Source organism: Solenopsis invicta, chromosome 3 (assembly GCF_016802725.1).
Source record: "Solenopsis invicta isolate M01_SB chromosome 3, UNIL_Sinv_3.0, whole genome shotgun sequence".
NCBI lineage: Eukaryota > Metazoa > Arthropoda > Insecta > Hymenoptera > Formicidae > Solenopsis > Solenopsis invicta.
Window position 1 is genome coordinate 1,557,599 of NC_052666.1, and position 19,178 is coordinate 1,576,776.

At 28.2% G+C, this 19,178-nt stretch overlaps 2 protein-coding genes and 1 long non-coding RNA gene across 3 annotated transcripts; 1 reads left to right on the forward strand and 2 right to left on the reverse strand.

Moving 5' to 3' along the window:
- Positions 1-110: 110 nt before the first annotated feature.
- Positions 111-2,636, reverse strand: LOC105205973 (60S ribosomal protein L32). Its single transcript, NM_001304605.1, has 4 exons — positions 2,603-2,636; positions 2,304-2,419; positions 1,771-1,923; positions 111-309 (listed from the first exon to the last, which is right to left on the reverse strand). The coding sequence occupies exons 2-4, from the start codon at positions 2,394-2,396 to the stop codon at positions 151-153; spliced, it is 405 nt and encodes a 134-aa protein (NP_001291534.1). The 5' UTR covers positions 2,397-2,419; positions 2,603-2,636; the 3' UTR covers positions 111-150.
- Positions 2,637-5,373: 2,737 nt separating this feature from the next.
- On the forward strand, positions 5,374-15,287 carry LOC105202872 (nuclear cap-binding protein subunit 1). The gene is made up of 11 exons (XM_026141052.2): positions 5,374-5,595; positions 7,984-8,452; positions 9,943-10,437; positions 11,177-11,348; positions 11,452-11,657; positions 12,100-12,203; positions 12,974-13,209; positions 13,287-13,465; positions 13,873-14,128; positions 14,267-14,380; positions 15,046-15,287. The coding sequence occupies exons 1-11, from the start codon at positions 5,556-5,558 to the stop codon at positions 15,157-15,159; spliced, it is 2,385 nt and encodes a 794-aa protein (XP_025996837.1). The 5' UTR covers positions 5,374-5,555; the 3' UTR covers positions 15,160-15,287.
- Positions 15,288-17,255: 1,968 nt separating this feature from the next.
- On the reverse strand, positions 17,256-17,702 carry LOC120357185. The gene is made up of 3 exons (XR_005574360.1): positions 17,688-17,702; positions 17,419-17,587; positions 17,256-17,310 (listed from the first exon to the last, which is right to left on the reverse strand). It is a non-coding gene; the product is annotated as an uncharacterized LOC120357185 (long non-coding RNA).
- Between the last annotated feature and the right edge of the window lie 1,476 nt (positions 17,703-19,178).

Below are 19,178 nucleotides of genomic sequence, written 5' to 3' on the forward strand. Positions count from 1 at the left end.
CTATATATGATTTACAAGGAAAGGTTTCAATTCTTGTAAACTTTAAAAATATTTATGTAGAATATTAAAGAACTCCTAAGAAATTGTAAATAAAGTAGACTGGAGATATATTTTTAACATTTTATTGCCAAAATACACGAAAAGTAATGCTTACTCATTCTCTTCCGAACGCAAACGTGCACTGGCATTAGTTACGCGTATCGAAAGCTGTTGAGCACGCTCGACAATGCTCTTCCTTTTCTTGCTGCTAACAGCATGTGCAATCTCCGCGCAGAACTTGCGATTTTGCATCATTAAAACTTCAAGTTCCTACAAAAAATCAATTTTTGTTTATATTTCATCAAAAAATAAATAAAATATGCAGTCTTACAGATGCAGTCTCAGATTATGTACTTATTTTCTTCTGTAACCCATGCTATTTACATATTTTTATTATGCTAATAAAAAATCTCGAAATATTTTAAAATATATTTTTTTATATAATGAGAGAGAGAGAGAGAGAGAGAGAGAGAGAGAAAGTTGATACAGATATTATTCTCATGACTTTGTGGTCCTGAGATTTCAGCTTTAAGTTAAATTAAACTTAAGTCAAATACAATACCATCAAGTGTGTTAACTATTATCATAAACTAATATACATTATTTTATATGAGTAAAAAAAAACATGCAAAATAATTTTTACTAAAAACGATTACAGATCTCTATTTAGGAAATGACAAAACAAAACTTTAAAATTATAATTCTAAATATCTGCTTCTAAATATCTTAATATCCAACTTAAAACACATTAATTTCAACAAGTGATTAAAACAATATTATTTTTTCTAAAAAATAACTTTTAATGTGTAATGTATTTATATTACAAAATTAATATGTAGTTTATAAATTGAATTTAATAAGTGCTTATTCCTTTCATTTAAGTTAATCAGATTTTTGTTTATAAAGGCCTAGATTATAAATATTTCAAACATTACTGAATGGTAAATAATTGTTAAATTATAACTATTATAAATGATATATAATGTTCTAGAATTAATTAGTTTTATTGTAATTCACTAGTTCACATTTTTACAAGAAAACCTTGCTTAATGTCAAATTCTGACTTTAACAAAATTACACATAGGTTGCGTAAATAGATAAATTTAGAAAATATCAATTACAATCTAAAAACGGTTTTAAGGGGTGAAATCACTCTTTATGTAAAGTGGTTTTGAACCTTTGTCTCACAAATTATTAAAAACAAAAAAATATTTTATACAAAAGTTTTACAATAAAATTACCTCTATTTATCCACGTAATTTAAGAATAATTGATTTTTAAGAATTATTTATTATTAAAAATTGAAAAACAAATTGATTAAAAAAAATATGTGGATGGATAGAATTTTATTGTAAAACTTTTGTATAAAACATTTTATATTTTCGAATCATTTTTGGACCATAATATTTTCTAAATTTATCTATTTATGTAACTTATGTATACAAAGTTTCATTAAAATCAAAATTGGACACTTCGAGATTCTCGTGTTAATCAACAACATAGACTATGTTCTGATATACACTTCTATTATTAAAAATCTATAGTTCACTTTATGTATGCAATAAATTTGCAGTACTGGCTGTGAATTTCAGAATACAGCCATACTAGTTCAAAGTTTCAAAAATTCGTGAGTCGAGATAGTTGTGAATAGAGGGATATCTACATTTTAAAGCACTTTGTCTATAGATATTACTTTGATTTTCAAATAGAATTTTTTAAAGTAATATTTACCTTCACATTATGTACAAGAACCTTGCGGAAACCAGTGGGTAGCATGTGACGTGTTTTCTTGTTGCTACCGTAACCAATGCTAGGCATCAAGTACTGGCCCTTGAAACGCCTACGTACTCTGTTATCAATACCCTTTGGTTTACGCCAGTTGCGCTGTAAAACGTACATGACAATTTGTAAAATACTTTTCACACTGTTTAACAGTCAATTAATTGGAAGGACAAATCTCTATCAGAGACAATAATTTGAATAATTAAGATGGATAAATATGTAACATTAAATTTGAAATAACAAGGAAGTAAATTGTTATTTATACAGGAGTCTATTTTATCTTTTACATAAAATTTTAGGAAAAAAGTTTGTGTTATAAAAAATGTCCAGTAAAAAAATTAACTCATTTGAATAATTAAGATGAATGCAATGTTAAATAAAATTACAGTGCGCGATTAAATGTAAATGTGTAATGTACGACATAACCAAACTTTACAACACGTTCACACAATTGAAAAGAACACAGCAAAAGATATACGTACCTTGAGTTTATTGTATCTATCACTCTGATGCCTGATAAACTTTTTCGTCCTTTTCTTCACGATTTTAGGTCGGTAGACCGGTCGGATAGACATTTTGAGTCGTGTTCAGCGTATCACTGAAAGAATAGCGATCTTAAATCACTCCAGTAATAAGGTATTATTATTTCACTTGTGTCTCATGCTTAAAAATATTGCACTTTTGTATTTCAAAAAATTGTTAATGATTAATCAGTTGTCATATTATATTTGTTTCGTTGATGATTATCGCGGAAAATACGGATTCTCTACGCGATACATACCACTTGCCAATATGTCGTAAACAGGAAAGGCAGAAAGATAGGATTTACAACTGTCTTAGCCACAGAACATAAATTGAACAGAGAAAGACAAAGAGTGGAAACAGTAGAACCCTATATAAAGACTGCGTTCCTAAATTCACTGCCAGTGTCGTATGACAAATTTTTTAAACGTGTGTTTAAATTGGCTGCAGGATAGAAAATTTCTAGACTCGAGAAATTTTCTATTCTGCTGCCAATCAACACGCTTAAAAAATTTGTCGTACGACACATATAAAGGTCAGTTTATGTAGGCAATAACCGTTAAAAGATTGGTTTATGCTGGCGTAACTGCTAATGCTCAATGCACACAATACGCGTCAACGCGTTACGCGTGGCGAGGTAGCCAATCATTTTTTCGCTTTTATGGAAAGAAATAAGAAAGCAAAAGAATGATTGGCTATCCGCCACGCGTAACGCGTTGACGCGTCCTGTGTGCATTGACCCTAACTTGTGCCGGAATCTGTAAGAAATTGACCAATCATAGTCGATTATTCTTCTCTAAATCAATTATGATTGGTCAATTTCTTACAGATTCCGGCATAAGTTAGCGATTACGGCCTGCATAAACCAACCTTAACTTATGCCGGAACCGGTAATAAATTAGCCAATCATAATCGATTTATAGAAGAATAATCAACTACGATTGGTCAATTTCTTACCGGTTCCGACATGAGTTCGCGGTTATTGCCTGCATAAACCAACCTTAACTTTGAGTAACCAATCAAAATAAAGAAATCTTGAGATTTCTTAGGGCCAGTTTCACAACTTAGTTTAACCGGAGTTTAAACCTTTAAACTTGGTTTACGGAAAATATTGTGTCCCATAATTGTCTTAAACCTCGGTTAACGTTGTTAAACTGCGGTTAAAGTTGAACGGCGAAATTCGGGCGTTTAAGGTAGATAACCGAGGTTTAATACTGCAGCGCCACTGCTTTCAGTAATCTTTCGAGTATTGTACTTCATGGCTGATATCTCCACGGAATTGTAAAAAGGTTATGTTGCAAGATATGGCTCTGGAATATATGTTATCGTCATCTAACGATGAAGATTTTGTGCAAATAATAAATCGACGCCCGAGAATAATTAGAAGACGACCGTCATATTTTGAAGAATTTGAAGAATTTGATGACATTGATTTTTATGCTCGATTTCGCTTAACCAAGGAATCTGTTACTGCAGTCTTAAGAGAAATCAAAGAAGAAATTTCTCATAAAACAGAACAGTAAAAATAGTTTTGTAATATTATTAAATTAGTACTTATAGATTACATATTATAATTACGATGACCATATATGTGTTTTTCCAAAGAACAGCTTTTTTTTATTTCGAGTGGCTGTCTTTTAGATTTATTTATTTTTTTCAAAACTCAATTTTGTCTTTTATTCTAATCTGTTGTTCTTTATTTTATGAGAAATTTTTTTCTAATTAGTGTTCCAATGTTTAATGTACTTAATAAAGTGTAAATTTTTACAGTAACAATTGAATTTAATTGTTTAGTTCAAACTGATTTGGAAACATGTAAGAAGAAAACTTTAAAACTTTTAAATTTGTTCATTATTTTTTGCTTTGGTGTATAGAACCTGTAATATCTCATTCCCTACTCTTCGGTAACAACCAATCACACTACTTGTTCTAGAAGAAAGATAAGTCTGTTGAAGTTTCTTTGCATAGATTATAGGTTTACGTAACCTAGAGTTAAAATCTGGTTGTGAAACGCGATAGAAGTTTAACCGTGGCGTTAAACTTGACGGTAGTTCAACTAAGCTCGGATTAAACCCAAAGTTGTGAAACTGGGCCTTAAGATTTCTTTAAGCTTGTTTTTTATTCCTGCACTAGACTGCACTGAAACGTTCACTCAAGCTGTTTGTTTTCTGTTCCTGAACTCCCTGAATTAGTGTGCACTTAAAGTGAAATAGATATATATTTGAAAGTTAGTGAAAACAAGAAGGAACGTTCCAGTGCAGTCTAGTGCAGGAATAGAAAACAAGCCTAAGGACTTTGATTCTGTCCATGGAGAAATTTTCCAAACTGAGAAGTTACCACTTTCTACATACTCGCAGTTCATGATTAATGAAACAACTAGAGCTTATTGGTTGTTACGTTAATCATGAACTGTAAGTATGTAGAAAGATAGCGACTTTTCAGTTTGAAAAATTTCCCCATGGACAGAATCAAAGTCCTTGGGTGTTCCTTCTTGCTTTCACTAACTTTCAAATATATATCTATTTCATTTTAAGTACACACTAATTCAGAGAGTTCAGGGACAGAAAACAAACGGTTTATCGCAAATTTATGTTGGAACCGGTAAGAAATTTATCAACCATAGTCGATTATTCTTCTATAAATCGATTATGATTGACTAAATTCTTTCCGGCACACGTTAACAATTATTGCCTGCATAAACTAATCTTTATTCTATCCTACGAGTAGAATATTTTCGAACGCAGCTTAAGCCCATATCAGACTAACAATAAGCATTGAAAATTGAAGATTGAAGATTAAAGATTAAAGATTGAGCTTTGGCCAATCAAAATAAAAGGAGTTAAAATTTTCTTGTTTTGATTGGTCAAATTTCAATCTTTAATCTTCAATCGCAATTTTCAATGCGTAGTCTGATACGGGCTTTAGACAGGTTTGTCTTATTGGCTCTTGCATACTGATTGGTGAAAAAGCCTTAAATGCGACCAATGACGGGAGTTGGACACGATCCGAATTGTCGTTTTCCACTCATCGTTACTGTACAGTTTTAATGTTCGCTGTTCGCTTGTTCGCTTTCGGCGTAACGGGGTTAGAATTTGTACGTGTGAAATTTTCTGATTACTCTGCCCACGAATTACAGGAAAACGCGATAAGTACGAAAGTAACGATCACGGACCATTCTTTCGGAACCGTCGGCTGTTCCTGTGTTACAAAATATGAGTCGTAGAAGAGTACATGAAGAGGATGATGGCTACGGTAAGTGATAAAATATTTTAAGTTATCGCCACCTTGATCGCTGTGATTCACTAACTTTGACGTTATCTGTGACATTCAGATAGAAAACTGTGTTGTGCTAATACAAATATTTGTTATTTTTATACTGCGTCTTTTTTTAAAATTCTGTTCAAGTTAAGTTTTAATTTTTATACTTTTGATTTTGGCACACACATGACGAGTAAACACATATGACGTATAGGCATATTACAAATCTTTTTGGAAGCACAGAAAGCATCTTAGAACTTTTCATATTAGAACTTTGCTCTATTATGCATCATTTAAGATATACATATATGTTTTAAATATCTGTTATGTTTGTATATAATCTAAAGATATGTCTGTATATAATCTAAAGAATCTATTTCTGTACATACTAAGTAACGTGATTGTGTATTATGACTTACAATGTAAAGTGTACTTACAATGTAAAATGGTTATAGTAAGGAATGTAAAAGGTTATTTCATGATACGTGAATGTAAAGTGATAGTAAAGAAATGGAATACAAGCTAAATAGCTTTTGTATTCTTTGTTTAGTGTGATAACTTGTATATCACACCTGTTTAGGATTTTTAGCGAGCAGGATGCCACAATACAAATGCTGCATGATTGGGAAGCAGCACTTGCTCCTATATTGAGAATACAATGTGCATATATCTGTTCTATTGATATCTATGCATATTAATTTCTTCAATATTACATTATTATTACTTTATATATTTATCATTTTTATTCCCTGATAAAATTTGTAATAAATACATTTTGCAAATCATGTTATTTTACATATTATTTGTAAATATTATTTGTAAATTGATGCGCCATATATCTTATACATAAGTAGTCATACATTCTATCACTTTTTTTAATATGACAAATATGCAAGGGTTTTTTTAAAGTTTCTTTTTTAAATATAAGAAAAGAAATATTTCATATTAAAACATTTTTTTCTAGTAATAGACAATATGAAGTTTTTATTATATATATTATATTTATTTTATATATTTTATTTTATTTTTTTTAAACATACTAAATAAAACTTGATAAATTAAGTTTTTGAGGCATATATGACTTTACTCTAAATTAACTTAGAGCTAATTATAAATTGTTTATTTTAAGTTTTCTAAAAATAATGTAGATATTAACTAAATAAAATTATTTTTTTAAAGAGTACAAAATGTACGTGTTTCTAAAAAAAAAAAAATTGTACTAAAAAGTTCAAGTAATAATTTTTAATTTTCTTTAATCTTTAAACACACAAATGGGTTAGAGAAATCTTATATGTAGTTTCAAATGCTTGCTGTGTGAAGACGAAATGAGGTAGGATATTTGGACCAGGGGGTAAAAAAAGTTGAAATCTCCTTTGATTGATATGATTGATCAACTTGATTGGTCAACTAGAATTTGAATGGCATGGCATCAAAGTTTGTTGGGGTCTGTGGGACTACCGTTATGTGTGAATAAAATTTTTTTTGTAATTTTATACAAAAAAAGTTAGACAAAACATGTTTGAACAGGTCCATTTGCATATGTTACTCATGTATACTCTGTCTAAAGTTAGAGTATCATATAGTACTGTAGAAAAGGGGGCTTCTGCGCAGGGTCCGAAATATATCATGAAACACATTTTTCAATTTTACACCTTGAGTTAATCAAAAATACTTTATATTTGCCTTGTTACATAATTATACTTTTTAATAGGGATGACAATGCCATAATTTTTTTTGAAAGTATGACTCTTAAAACTTCGTATTGTAAGGTTCTTAAAAGTTTTTTGTTGCAAAGATATGATTCAAAAAAGTGAATTTCTAGACATCCAAAAATACATCATATTCTCCTTGTTATAATACATAATTATATTTTTTAAAAGGAATAACTGCCATAATTTTTGTTTGAAAGTATGACTTTTTAGCTTTAAAACGCCGTATTTTAAAGTCCTTAAAAGTTTTTTTTTGCAAGGATATAATTTTTTAAAGAAAAAATGGATTTTTTAACAATTTTTTATTTTTGCTTAATGATTTTTTTCTTTATAACTTTACAATAAATCAATTTTTGATAATATTGATTGTGCAATCACATTTTTGAGATTCTGAACTTATATTTGATAAAAAAGATTGTTGAAAAATATTGATTGGAGCAAAGCGAGAGTCAAAGTTATAGCTTCTCAAAATTGAAAAAGTTCCCCAGACCGGAAAATGTGTTTACGTATATTTTACGGGATCGGCATGTTTAAGGGTTAAATAAAAATAATAACACAAAATTGTGTTATTTAATTCAAGTGATATGTATTTTTCGAAAAAATATGAAATCTAAATTATATTATACTTATTTTATGCTATTATAAAATTACATATACATTAATTTTTTTTTAGATCGAGTTTATAAGAAGCGCAGGAGAGTATCAGAGAATCAAGAGATCGAGGATCGTCTTGAATCTCTCATCCTCCGCGTTGGAGAGAAGTCAACGTCATCTTTGGAGAGCAACTTAGAAGGTCTGGCTTCTGTATTGGAGGCTGATCTGGGTTTATTTCGTAGTAAAATTCTTCGGATTTTAACGGATTGCGCTATTAAAATGCCTGAGAAATGCACAATTTACACTACCCTCGTTGGATTGTTGAACGCAAAAAATTTCAATTTTGGTGGAGAATTTGTTGATTATATGGTGAAAAATTTTAAGGATTCCTTAAAAGCATGCAAATGGGATGTGGCAAGATATTCGCTTAGATTTCTAGCTGATTTGGTAAATTGCCATGTTTTATCATGTGGCTCATTAATGCAATTATTTGATAATATGCTGGATGCTGCAAATGAGGATGGTGTGCCCCAAGTGAGACGTGATTGGTATATAAAAAATTTTTATTTTTGTTACATGAATTATTCATTCATTGAAAAGTTTCAGCACGCTTGATATTTATCTAAGGGATATAATTCATGAAGATGTATATTTTACGAAAAACAAAAAAAGTAACGTATATTTCATGGAAAATATAAAAAAGTAAAAATTAAAATATATAAAGATAATGCCAATAAACAGCCGACACTGGTTTGTGTGTGATATATCTCTTGATAACTTTTTTATTTAGTAAAATTAACAATGTGGAGGTACCAGTTTTATGGTTCGGACCATCAGTACAAGTTATCTACAATTACAGTGATAATTACAATTTTTAAGATAGGCGCATGGTTGATTAATATATTACAAAGTATTATACGTGAAAATATGCTATACATTTCTACTGTTAAATCAGGTATACTCCTCGTGTTCATGATAGTCAAAAGATAAAACTGAAACATAATGTACTTCGATGATATGCAATTTAAAATTTACGTAATGGATTTATTTTATTTACTAATTTTATTGAATAATAAAGTTATACATATATTACACACACATATGAACAACCAGTGTTGGGTCTTTATTGACGTTACTTTTATAGATTTTATTCCCTCCAATAATGTTAAATTATTTAAAAATTAAAACTTTAAATTTAAAAAATTTTATAACTTTAAAAAATTTTGAAAAAGTTTATGTGAATCAAACAGTATAACATATATTTTTCTTTCTTTTTTTCCGTAAATTTTTCAAAGTTAAAAAATATTAATTTAATTTCAGAATTAAAAAAATGTTTTTTAAGAATTGACTTTTTTTTACAAGAAGTTCAATATCATTATGAGAAATAGACATATCATTTCTTTAAAAAAGCATTTTAAAAATTGGGGGAAGCTATTTATTATGTTTTAGAATAATTTTTTATCCAATTATCTGATGTTTTATTTTAAATGGCGAGCTTTAAAATAAAAAAAGGTCATCGAAAAATATCAATTTTCAATTTTGTAACAAATAATTTAGGAACAAAATAGCATAGAAGTGACATTAAGTGACAACTTCAGAAGTCTACTTTTCCTTTTTGAAATTTATTTTTAAAAACTTTTCTATCAATTTTTTTCAATAAGATACTTGACTTTTTGGGAGATACAAGGAAATCTTAAACGTGTTGAAATTTTGAGTGCTAGTATATGTAAATAGTTTAACAATTGTATCAACACATTTAAATTAAGAAAAATGGCTAATTGAAAGCAGATCTTAATAATAATTTTCTGGGTGAATTTATATATATTTACAAATTTGCAAATTGCGTGCTGTATGCTTGCCAAATTTTAAAACGCAACTATTAAATAGAACAAAAAATATAATATCACAAGAATTATCTAAAAAATTATTATTGAACATTAAGATCCGCTTTCAACAACCATTTTTTTCAATTTTAAATGAGTTAATACACTTACTGATCATAATATGTTATTCTTTAATTGTATACAATAATTTGCAGGTATGTTTATGCTGTTCTATCGACGCTACCATGGGTTGGTAGAGAATTATATGAGAAAAAAGAGCAAGAATTGGATCATCTAATGGTTACAATAGAGATATTTTTGAATAAACGAAGCAAAAAACACCAACCGGCATTGAGAGTATGGTCAAGCGACACACCTCATCCACAAGAAGAGTATTTAGATTGCCTGTGGGCACAAGTTCGCAAACTGCGACAGGATAATTGGGCTGAAAAGCATATTCCTCGGCCATATTTGGCGTTTGATTCGATTTTGTGCGAAGCGTTACAACATAATTTGCCACCTTTGATGCCGCCTCCGCATCATGAGTCTTATTCTTATCCGTTGCCAACTGTTGTCTTTCGTATGTTCGATTATACGGATTGTCCTGCCGAAGGACCATTGTTACCAGGAAGTCATGCTATCGAGAGATTCCTGATAGAAGAACACTTGCGACAGATTATTAATAATTATTACTTTGAGAGAAAAGATTGGTAATATATACTTACATATCGCTCTTTTACTACAACAATTAAATAATAGTATTTTTAGTCTGGAAAAATTCTTGGCGTGTTTTTTTTTCAGTTTTTTTGCCATACTTTTCTGGAGGTTTTTTTAAACATAATGCCTTTATTGTCTTCTTATCAATGATTTTAAGAATTATTTTACGTGTAAGATCCTTAATTGTAAAATTCAGAATATCGCAGTCGTATTTTTACATATTTTTTGGAAAAAATGGAAAAATCTGGATTTTTTCTTGATTTTATTTTTCCAGAAAATTAAGAACATTAGTACTTCAACAGTTGTTTTTTCTATATTTTTTTGGGGAAAAAATAAGATTTTTCTTGATTATATTTCTCTGAAAAAAATTAAGAACACTATTCAAAAATTAAAGTTTTTCAATTTGAGTATTTTGAATAGAATTTTATATTATTATTTTTTTTAATGAGATTTTGGTGTAAGAATTTGACTCATTGATTATATTGAAGTAGAAGAATAAAAGTATTATTTAACTTTTTATTTAGTCTATTAAATTCTTATTAGAATTCTCATTAAAATTTGTTGTAGACAATTAAAAAATGACAATTTTTTAGTTATGTCGCATTGTAGTAAATGAGTGCAATATATTGGAGAAAAATTGATACTTGAGTCAAATAATATTTTATGAAGCAACAATAAAAACTTTCTCATAATTGTTATTGTTCTTTACAAATTACATAATATTTTTTACAGTGCTGCGCAATTGCTGAATTTTCCATTCAAAGCTAAAATTCCTTTGGACTATTGCATTGTTGAAGTAATATTCGGCGAATTGTTTAGACTGCCTACTCCAAAACATTTAGAGATTTGCTACGGATCAATATTAATAGAACTCTGCAAATTGCAACCTTCAACTATGCCACAGGTATAAACTATATAAATCATATACTGGGAAATTTAACTCTATTGTTACTTATATAATAATAAAGTATCTGATATAAATAACATGTCAATTGTGCTATGTATAGGTATTAGCACAAGCCACGGAGATCCTGTTTCGTCGTATAGACAGTATGGCGGCTACCGCTTTCGACCGTTTTGTTTGGTGGTTTGCATATCATTTAAGCAACTTCCAATTCCGTTGGTCGTGGGAAGATTGGGATTCCTGCTTGCAACGTGATGCAGAACATCCCAGACCGAAATTTATACGCGAGGTTCTGCTCAAGGCTCTGAGGTTAATATTTTGTATATCTGCTTTCACAATGTACACGGAAAAAAAATTTGTAGTTTTCAAAATGTAATTGTATGTTGCAAATTGTATAATTTTTTTTGAAAAACATATTAATCGCTTTAGCTTATTTTTCTGCATATAAAAGTTGAAGGTAAATAAAAATAAAGTATAGTTGCTTTAAAATGAATAGTTTATGAAATATTTATTATATTTTATATCAAAATGTGCCAAAATAACTCTTTTTGATAACTTTAATATTATTATATGCAGAACAACTGAAAAAAATGTAAAAAAATTATACAATTTCATTAAAAAAAATGGCAATAATCTTCGTGTAATCATATATATATATATATATATATATATATATATATGTATTGTGAGATTAGCATTCTACCTCCATTTATCAAATGTAAAAGTAAAATCAATATTTTTACATTTTTAGATTGTCATATTATCAAAGGATTCGGGATATGATGCCAGACTCATATGTAGAGTTGATTCCAGCAGTTCCCGATCCCGTATACAAGTATTCATCTGAAGGTGCCAGTAAGTATATAATGGATTAGAAATATCTAATGTCATAGCTTTAATATTTAATAAAATATATGTACTGTAAATTTATTTTGATATCAAATTAAAGAGTGTTTCACAGAAAACAAACAAGTTTAAAATGTTAAATTTTTAAGAAACAAAAAAGCTTTTTACTTCAAACTGTTTATTTTATACATACAATGACAATTTCTTTTTGAACAAAGTTTCCCGAACACATACGAACAAAATTGTAGGCTTAATAATTTGAGGAGCTATTTAAAATAAAAAATAAAAAACCTCGAGATTTTTTTAATTCTTATGGAAATTTTATATATTTGCTACTTATTTATCCTGTAATATGTTGTATTTACTTTTTTGGTAATATTAATAATAATAATAATAAAGGTGGAAAAGGCAATATTATTTAAAGTAATATTAAAATAATACTTAAGGTAATAATTTTTTTGATGGATTAGTTTTATTCTTATAAAATAACATATTGAATTTATTTCGTGTTTTCACAAAATTGTTTATAATGGTACTCGTGATAAAGAACAATTTGGCACCTAGATTTTTGTAAAAATAAACTTATTAGGTTTTTGTGAAATGCTCTTCATATTTTTAAAGATGTAAGAGGATGTAATATTTATTACTTTTTAATCAAAATTAGGAATGAGTTAAAATTATATTTTTTTGTAAATGAAAAATAGTTTTGCTCAAATCAGTAAAATTATTGAATAGAGAATACATTCATAACACATTAATACATTAGTAAACTATTTCAGGTTCACTCCCTGGTACATCTGCAGCCCATGAATTGGTAGTTTCTATAAGGCGCAAGTGTACACCGGAGGAAGTATTAAATGTATTGAATACATTACCTGGTCCTAGAGAAAACGAAGAGACTAATAATTACAATCCGTTAAAGATCGACGTATTTGTACAAACTTTATTGAACCTTGGTTCAAAAAGTTTCAGTCATAGTTTTGCAGCTATAGTAAAGTTCCATTATGTTTTTAAGGTAAATTTATGTTCTGCTGTATGATTCAAACGTACATGTGCACATACGCCTTTCACATGAGTATTTCTTATTTATAGATTCTCGCTGAAACAGAAGAAGCACAGATATGTATATTAAGGAACATGTACGCGTTGTGGAAAAATCATTATCAAATGATGGTGGTACTAACGGACAAGTTTTTAAAAACTGGTATTATTGAATGCAGCGCTATCGCCAACTGGATATTTTCTAAGGAGATGGCATCAGAGTTCACAAAGTTCGTGTTATTGCAGCATCTTGAAATAAAATATTTTTTCTTAAATATCATTTATTTGCTATAACAATAAAATAATTAAAAAATCGTCATTTTTTAATTGTTTGCAAGAAAAAAAAATTTTTACACAAATTTAATATCCCGAATAAAGAGCTAAATAATGACATTTTTTATTCTTATTCTACGATCAGTAATTTGTTATATCAAAATTGCATTTAAAAATATTATAAAATTTTAATGATTTGAAACATTCAAATTGAAAAACTTCACGTTTTGAATTACGCCATAATAATGAAGTGTATCTTGAGTTTCATTTAACGGGTGTGTCATTTATAACAAATAAACATACTTTCTGCCCTAAATAAAAAAATAGTAATATGAATAGTTATATGAGAAACTTTTATTTTCAGATTATATATTTGGGAAATACTGCACCTGACAATACGTAAAATGAACAAGCATGTAACGAAGTTGAGTACGGAATTAACGGAGGCAAGGGAGAAGTTGAGGAGAGCGGAAAGTAGATCAGGCTCCTCTTCAGATGAAGAGGACACTAATAAAGAGAGAAATAGGGAAAGACCATCGGAGGATGTAGTGGAACGAATGGAAGAAAAATTGGAAGCTGCACAAGCCGATCAAAAAAATCTATTTCTCATCATATTTCAGGTATAAAAAAGCATATATAATATGAAGAGTTGCGAATGTAGTCTTTTTTTCTGACATAATACGAAAGAATTTCTAAAATCCATTTTATATAAGATTTTTAGGTTATTTTATATAATATTTTAATTTATTTTTTTTTAGCGTTTCATAATGATCCTATCAGAACATTTAGTGCGTTGTGACACAGATGCAATTGACTACAACACACATTGGTATAAATGGACTATAGGAAGACTGCAACAAGTTTTCTTATCTGTAAGTTACAAATTATTATTCTTATTTGATAATGTTCAATAGGAAAATATAAATATGCATATTATTTTTCATAAATTCAAGAATGTTTGCGATTTTTTCACATCTTTGTGTTAAGTATCTCTTTAGTGTTAAGTATTTTAGTGAAAAAGAATAATAAAAAATTTTTCAAAAATGTATTTTAATTAAACAGGAAAGTTGAAGTTATAAGTTTATTTCTTAATTTTGTTTCTATTATAAAATATATATTTTGTTTGTAAATTACATAAAATTAAAAATTACTACTTTTTTTCAATATTTTTGTTTTATTTTGTAGCTTGATGAAATATTGTTGTACAAATATTAACGAAAAGTACTTTAAAATAAGCTTTCTAAGCTTTAAAATGGCCTTTTTAAAAAATTGGTGAAATAATTTTTACAATAATATAAATTTTTTTGTATAAAAACTCATTTTTACAAAATTAAAAAGTTTACGGGAAAGAGAAAAAGAAAAAAAATTTTTATACTGAATTTTTGAAAGGCGAGAAAAAATTTTAAGCATGCTGAAACTTTTGAGAAGTAATATATATTAATGTTTAAAAAAATATTAATATACAAATATGTATGTATATATATGTAACTTTTATGAGTATGTTATAATTAGAAATTTATTTGTGTCTGTTTTACAGCATCAAGAGCAAGTACAAAAGTATTCCTCGACATTGGAAACTTTACTTTTCACTCCTGACTTGGATCCTCATATTTTGGATGTATTTCATCAATTTGTCTCTCTACGAGCATAAAATTACACAAGATTATACATTTATAAATAATGTATTTATATCAAAGTACATTTATAAATTAGTAATTTAAGTTGCATATGAGTTTAAAATAAGTTGAATTATAATAAAGTACATTTTTGGAGTTTTCATTTGTGCCATTTTTCATCTAATTATACTTGTCAATTCTTAAAAATTCAAATTTGTGCGGTATTCATAACTTTAAGAGGGAGGATTCTTAAGAATAAGGGAAAATTCTTAAGATGGGATTCTACCTAGTTTAAAAAAATTGATAAAAATCACATAATCTTTTATTCATATATATTTTTTAATACAGAAGCTTTTAACATTTTCATTTTTAAAATAAAAAAAAATGATTAAAATTCAAACAATAAAAACAATGATTATTTAAAAATACTTTTTATTACATAGATAAATATTGATGGGGAAAAAATTAGAAAAGATTTGTTCATAATAATAGTTTAAATGTTATAATGAACGATATTGCTACACTATATACTAAGACATATTTAAAAAGAAATGTATAATTCGTAAACCTTCCTAAGAAAATCTTGTAAATATTTGTAAAGTTACCTATAAAATTATTGAGCATGGCATGGTGGATCTGTTTTCGACCAGTATATTTTTCTCTTATTTAAATGGGATAAAATATGTAATTATATTAAATGTATTTTTTAATGTTTATTAATTTTTATTAAAAATTAAAATATTAATTATAGTTGCAAAGCTGTTTTTTTCTGTTAAATGTAATTATTTATAATATATAAATCAAAACATTTCTTTATTTTTCTAAATTTTTTTGGACACAGAAATAAAACTAAATTTGGAAATAATTATTAGTATCACAAATTCTTATATTAAAACAGAAGATGAAATATATATTTATTATATATGTAATATAAGATTGACATAATTGCATATTAAAAATTTATTCATTATAAATGTATTCTATTATGTGTTTAAACATGTTTTTTGTTTTAAAACATGTTTTTTTAAATACTGTTTATTGTTAAAAACAAAAAATGTTTTGTTCTTAAAAAAAAAACGAATCTCTGCGTGAATGAAGAACACGTGATGCTCATTTATGACAATTGCAGTCAATTGCAGTATTCCTTTATATAAGGCTTGTTTTCTATTCCTGCACTAGACTGCACTGGAGGAACGTTCCTTCTTGCTTTCGCTAACTTTCAAACATCTATCTTTTTCATTTTAAGTCCTCTTCTTCTTCTTTTATTGAATTGGCACCATGGTGGAAGGGATAGCATGGTGTGCTCAATTTGCAGCCTTCTTTCTCTAAAATCTGCGCTCTCCGTCGTTTTTCTGCTTCTTATTCCAGAGGGCTGCCAACTGTGAAAAGTTGAAGTATTTCACTTTCTAAAGTCTGTACACCTGATATAACTGTCTTTGTCGGACGTTTTCTATTTTCACTCTATCTCTTTTCTTGCAGATAGTTACCGCTGTAAATAAATGTTATTAAATACAACACGACACGAAAGACTAATTGCGCTCATTGTAAAAAATTAATAAAAATTAAACAGTTTGTGTAAAATATAAAGATTAATAGTATTGAATAATAAAATAATATTTGAAATAACACTACAAATATAAATATCGTAATAAATTTTACGGTAATTTTAATAATAAAAAATAAAGTTCTTAAAAATTTAAAAAACAACTATTGATATACAAGAATTTTTTCCAAAACAAGAAATAAATAGAATTATTAAGTCCACAAATCATTACAGAATATTAATTTTTTTTAAATAAAAAATTATTGAAATTTGAAGATATTTTTTCATTAAAAATGAAAAGAAAAAAATAGTTAAGATAGTTAAATTGAATTAAATAATATTCATTGATTTTATGCTTGAGCCACGTGTTGCTGTTTTTGAATGAACTGACTAAGACAATCTCTACCGACAAAATGTGAAGAAATAAGTCATTATTTTTTATGCAAGTTTCATGATAAATATAATAATTTATTATACACAATTCTTATATTATACAGTTTTTAGATACACATAATTATTTATTATTTTATACATTTCAAAGTTAAAAAACTAAGAGCTAAAAATTCTATTTGATTTTTTTCATTTTTTTCTTGTTTTTGGTGGCGTTCAACACATTGCATATGTTTCCTCCAGCCTTCGATTACTGTAATAATAAAACAAAACATCATTGTTTATTGTATATACCAAGAATTTTGTGGCAAATTAAGATAGCAAATTACTATCATCAGTAATCGTTCAATGTTGTTCTTACCTTCTAAATCGACCCTTCGGTGATTCTGCATCTATCATACATTCCTGTATATTCGATGGATCATCAGGGCTGACGAGTAACTCGGAAGACTACATGTACATTTTCGTGGATGACGGGAAGCGGAAAATCTTCGGCTATGACTTTGAAGTCCATATTACTTTCATTGTTACTAAAATAGAAAATATAAATGTTACTTTGATAATGTTATGCAAAAAAAGGAATGTATTTTTCAGTAATTAATACATCAATTATTATTTATTCATTTTTACCTATTTTCCGTTTTTGGTAACAATAATGTTGGAACTGCACTCGGCAAAAGCGACTGTCTTCGAATGTCCATAGGAGGTCGAATCTTTTTACTTCTCACAAACAAATCTTCTGTGAAGTGTGCTAAGCATATATTTGCTGCAAATTCAAATGACAGAATAATAGTTAAGTTAACTAACAATTAATAAGTTAACAATTGTCTTAGTTTACATCAAGCACTTGATGTGTGCTATGTAACTTCCTATTAAATTATTTTAATTTCGACAATACGTATAAATGTATACATGATACGTACATTTAATTATCTTGAAACATATTGTATCAGTTTAATATACTATTCTTTAAATTTATTGCAAAAGTTAAGACAATTAAATAGAAAGTTGTTGGTTAGTATATATATCAAGTAATTGGTGTTAGGTTAGGTTGCTCTATTAAGATACGAATATTTACAATATTTTCTTTTGGAACAGTATTGGAATGTTGTGTGTGTGCCTGTATGTGTAATACAAATTGCAATGGAAATAATGTCATTACAAAAAATTGGCTAATAATATTTAATAAGACTTACCATTCTTAATATTTTTCGGCATAAAACTCTCTCCGATTCTCTGAATTCAGCCTTCACACATTACTGCATTTTCCGGAAATCGGAAAAAGCTTACTTGCGCCGGCAAGTACGTTTCGTTGCAATTTTTACACGATTTCACTACACAACGTACCATTTTCACTTTATTTTACAATAAAGTTTAAAAAATAACCTCAAAGCACGTGTTGTTACTATGGACGCTATGAAGCAAAGACACTGAAATTGGAGCAATGACGCTGGCGGCGCTGGTATGACAGAAAAAGACGCAATGCACGCACTCGTACGTGTGACAAAGATGCGACCATCTAGGTTCAGCAACTTTCCGACATTAAATATTTCATTTTTTCACAGTTGGCAGCCTTCAGGAATAAGAGACACTTTGCCGTGAAAAGGGGCGTGGTTTAGCCAAATTGAGCACACCATGTTATACTTCCACCATGTTATACTTCCACCATGATCCTGCATCGTATCGATCGCATCCTCGATTGATCTAGATTATGCAGGTTGCACATTTCGTTGATTGCTTGCATTTTGTGTGAGTTTTGTGCGTTTCGTGAATTTTGTGAGTTTCGTTCGTTTCGTGAATTTTGTGTTTTATATTTGCTTAAAGTTGGGTAAGTTAATACATTTTTTTAACTAAATTAACTAGATTAGTTACGCTAAAAGTTATATAAATAAAAAATTAAAGTTAAAAATTAACGCATTTAAAATTAACTAAATTAAGTTACTAACTTTTTAACTTTGTTTAACTATTAACTTTTTAACTAGCTACTACCGTTACTACACAAGTCTGTATTTGGTCTACAATGCCTCGCTGCATAGTAATAGGCTGCACCTTGGGCTACAAAAGTAACTCTGATAAAAAACACTTTTTCTGTGTTCCAAAAAACAAAAATATGCAACAACA

What these genes read in the sequence shown, in the direction of transcription:
- LOC105205973 (NM_001304605.1), bottom strand. Translation starts at nt 2,396, where the DNA reads ATGTCTATCCGACCGGTCTACCGACCTAAAATCGTGAAGAAAAGGACG. An exon ending in ATAGATACAATAAACTCAAG is followed by an intron (nt 1,924 to 2,303) that starts GTACGTATATCT and finishes TACGTTTTACAG; the next exon opens with CGCAACTGGCGTAAACCAAA. An exon ending in TTCTTGTACATAATGTGAAG is followed by an intron (nt 310 to 1,770) that starts GTAAATATTACT and finishes GATTTTTTGTAG; the next exon opens with GAACTTGAAGTTTTAATGAT.
- LOC105202872 (XM_026141052.2), top strand. Translation starts at nt 5,556, where the DNA reads ATGAGTCGTAGAAGAGTACATGAAGAGGATGATGGCTACG. An exon ending in CCCCAAGTGAGACGTGATTG is followed by an intron (nt 8,453 to 9,942) that starts GTATATAAAAAA and finishes AATAATTTGCAG; the next exon opens with GTATGTTTATGCTGTTCTAT. An exon ending in GTTCTGCTCAAGGCTCTGAG is followed by an intron (nt 11,658 to 12,099) that starts GTTAATATTTTG and finishes TTACATTTTTAG; the next exon opens with ATTGTCATATTATCAAAGGA.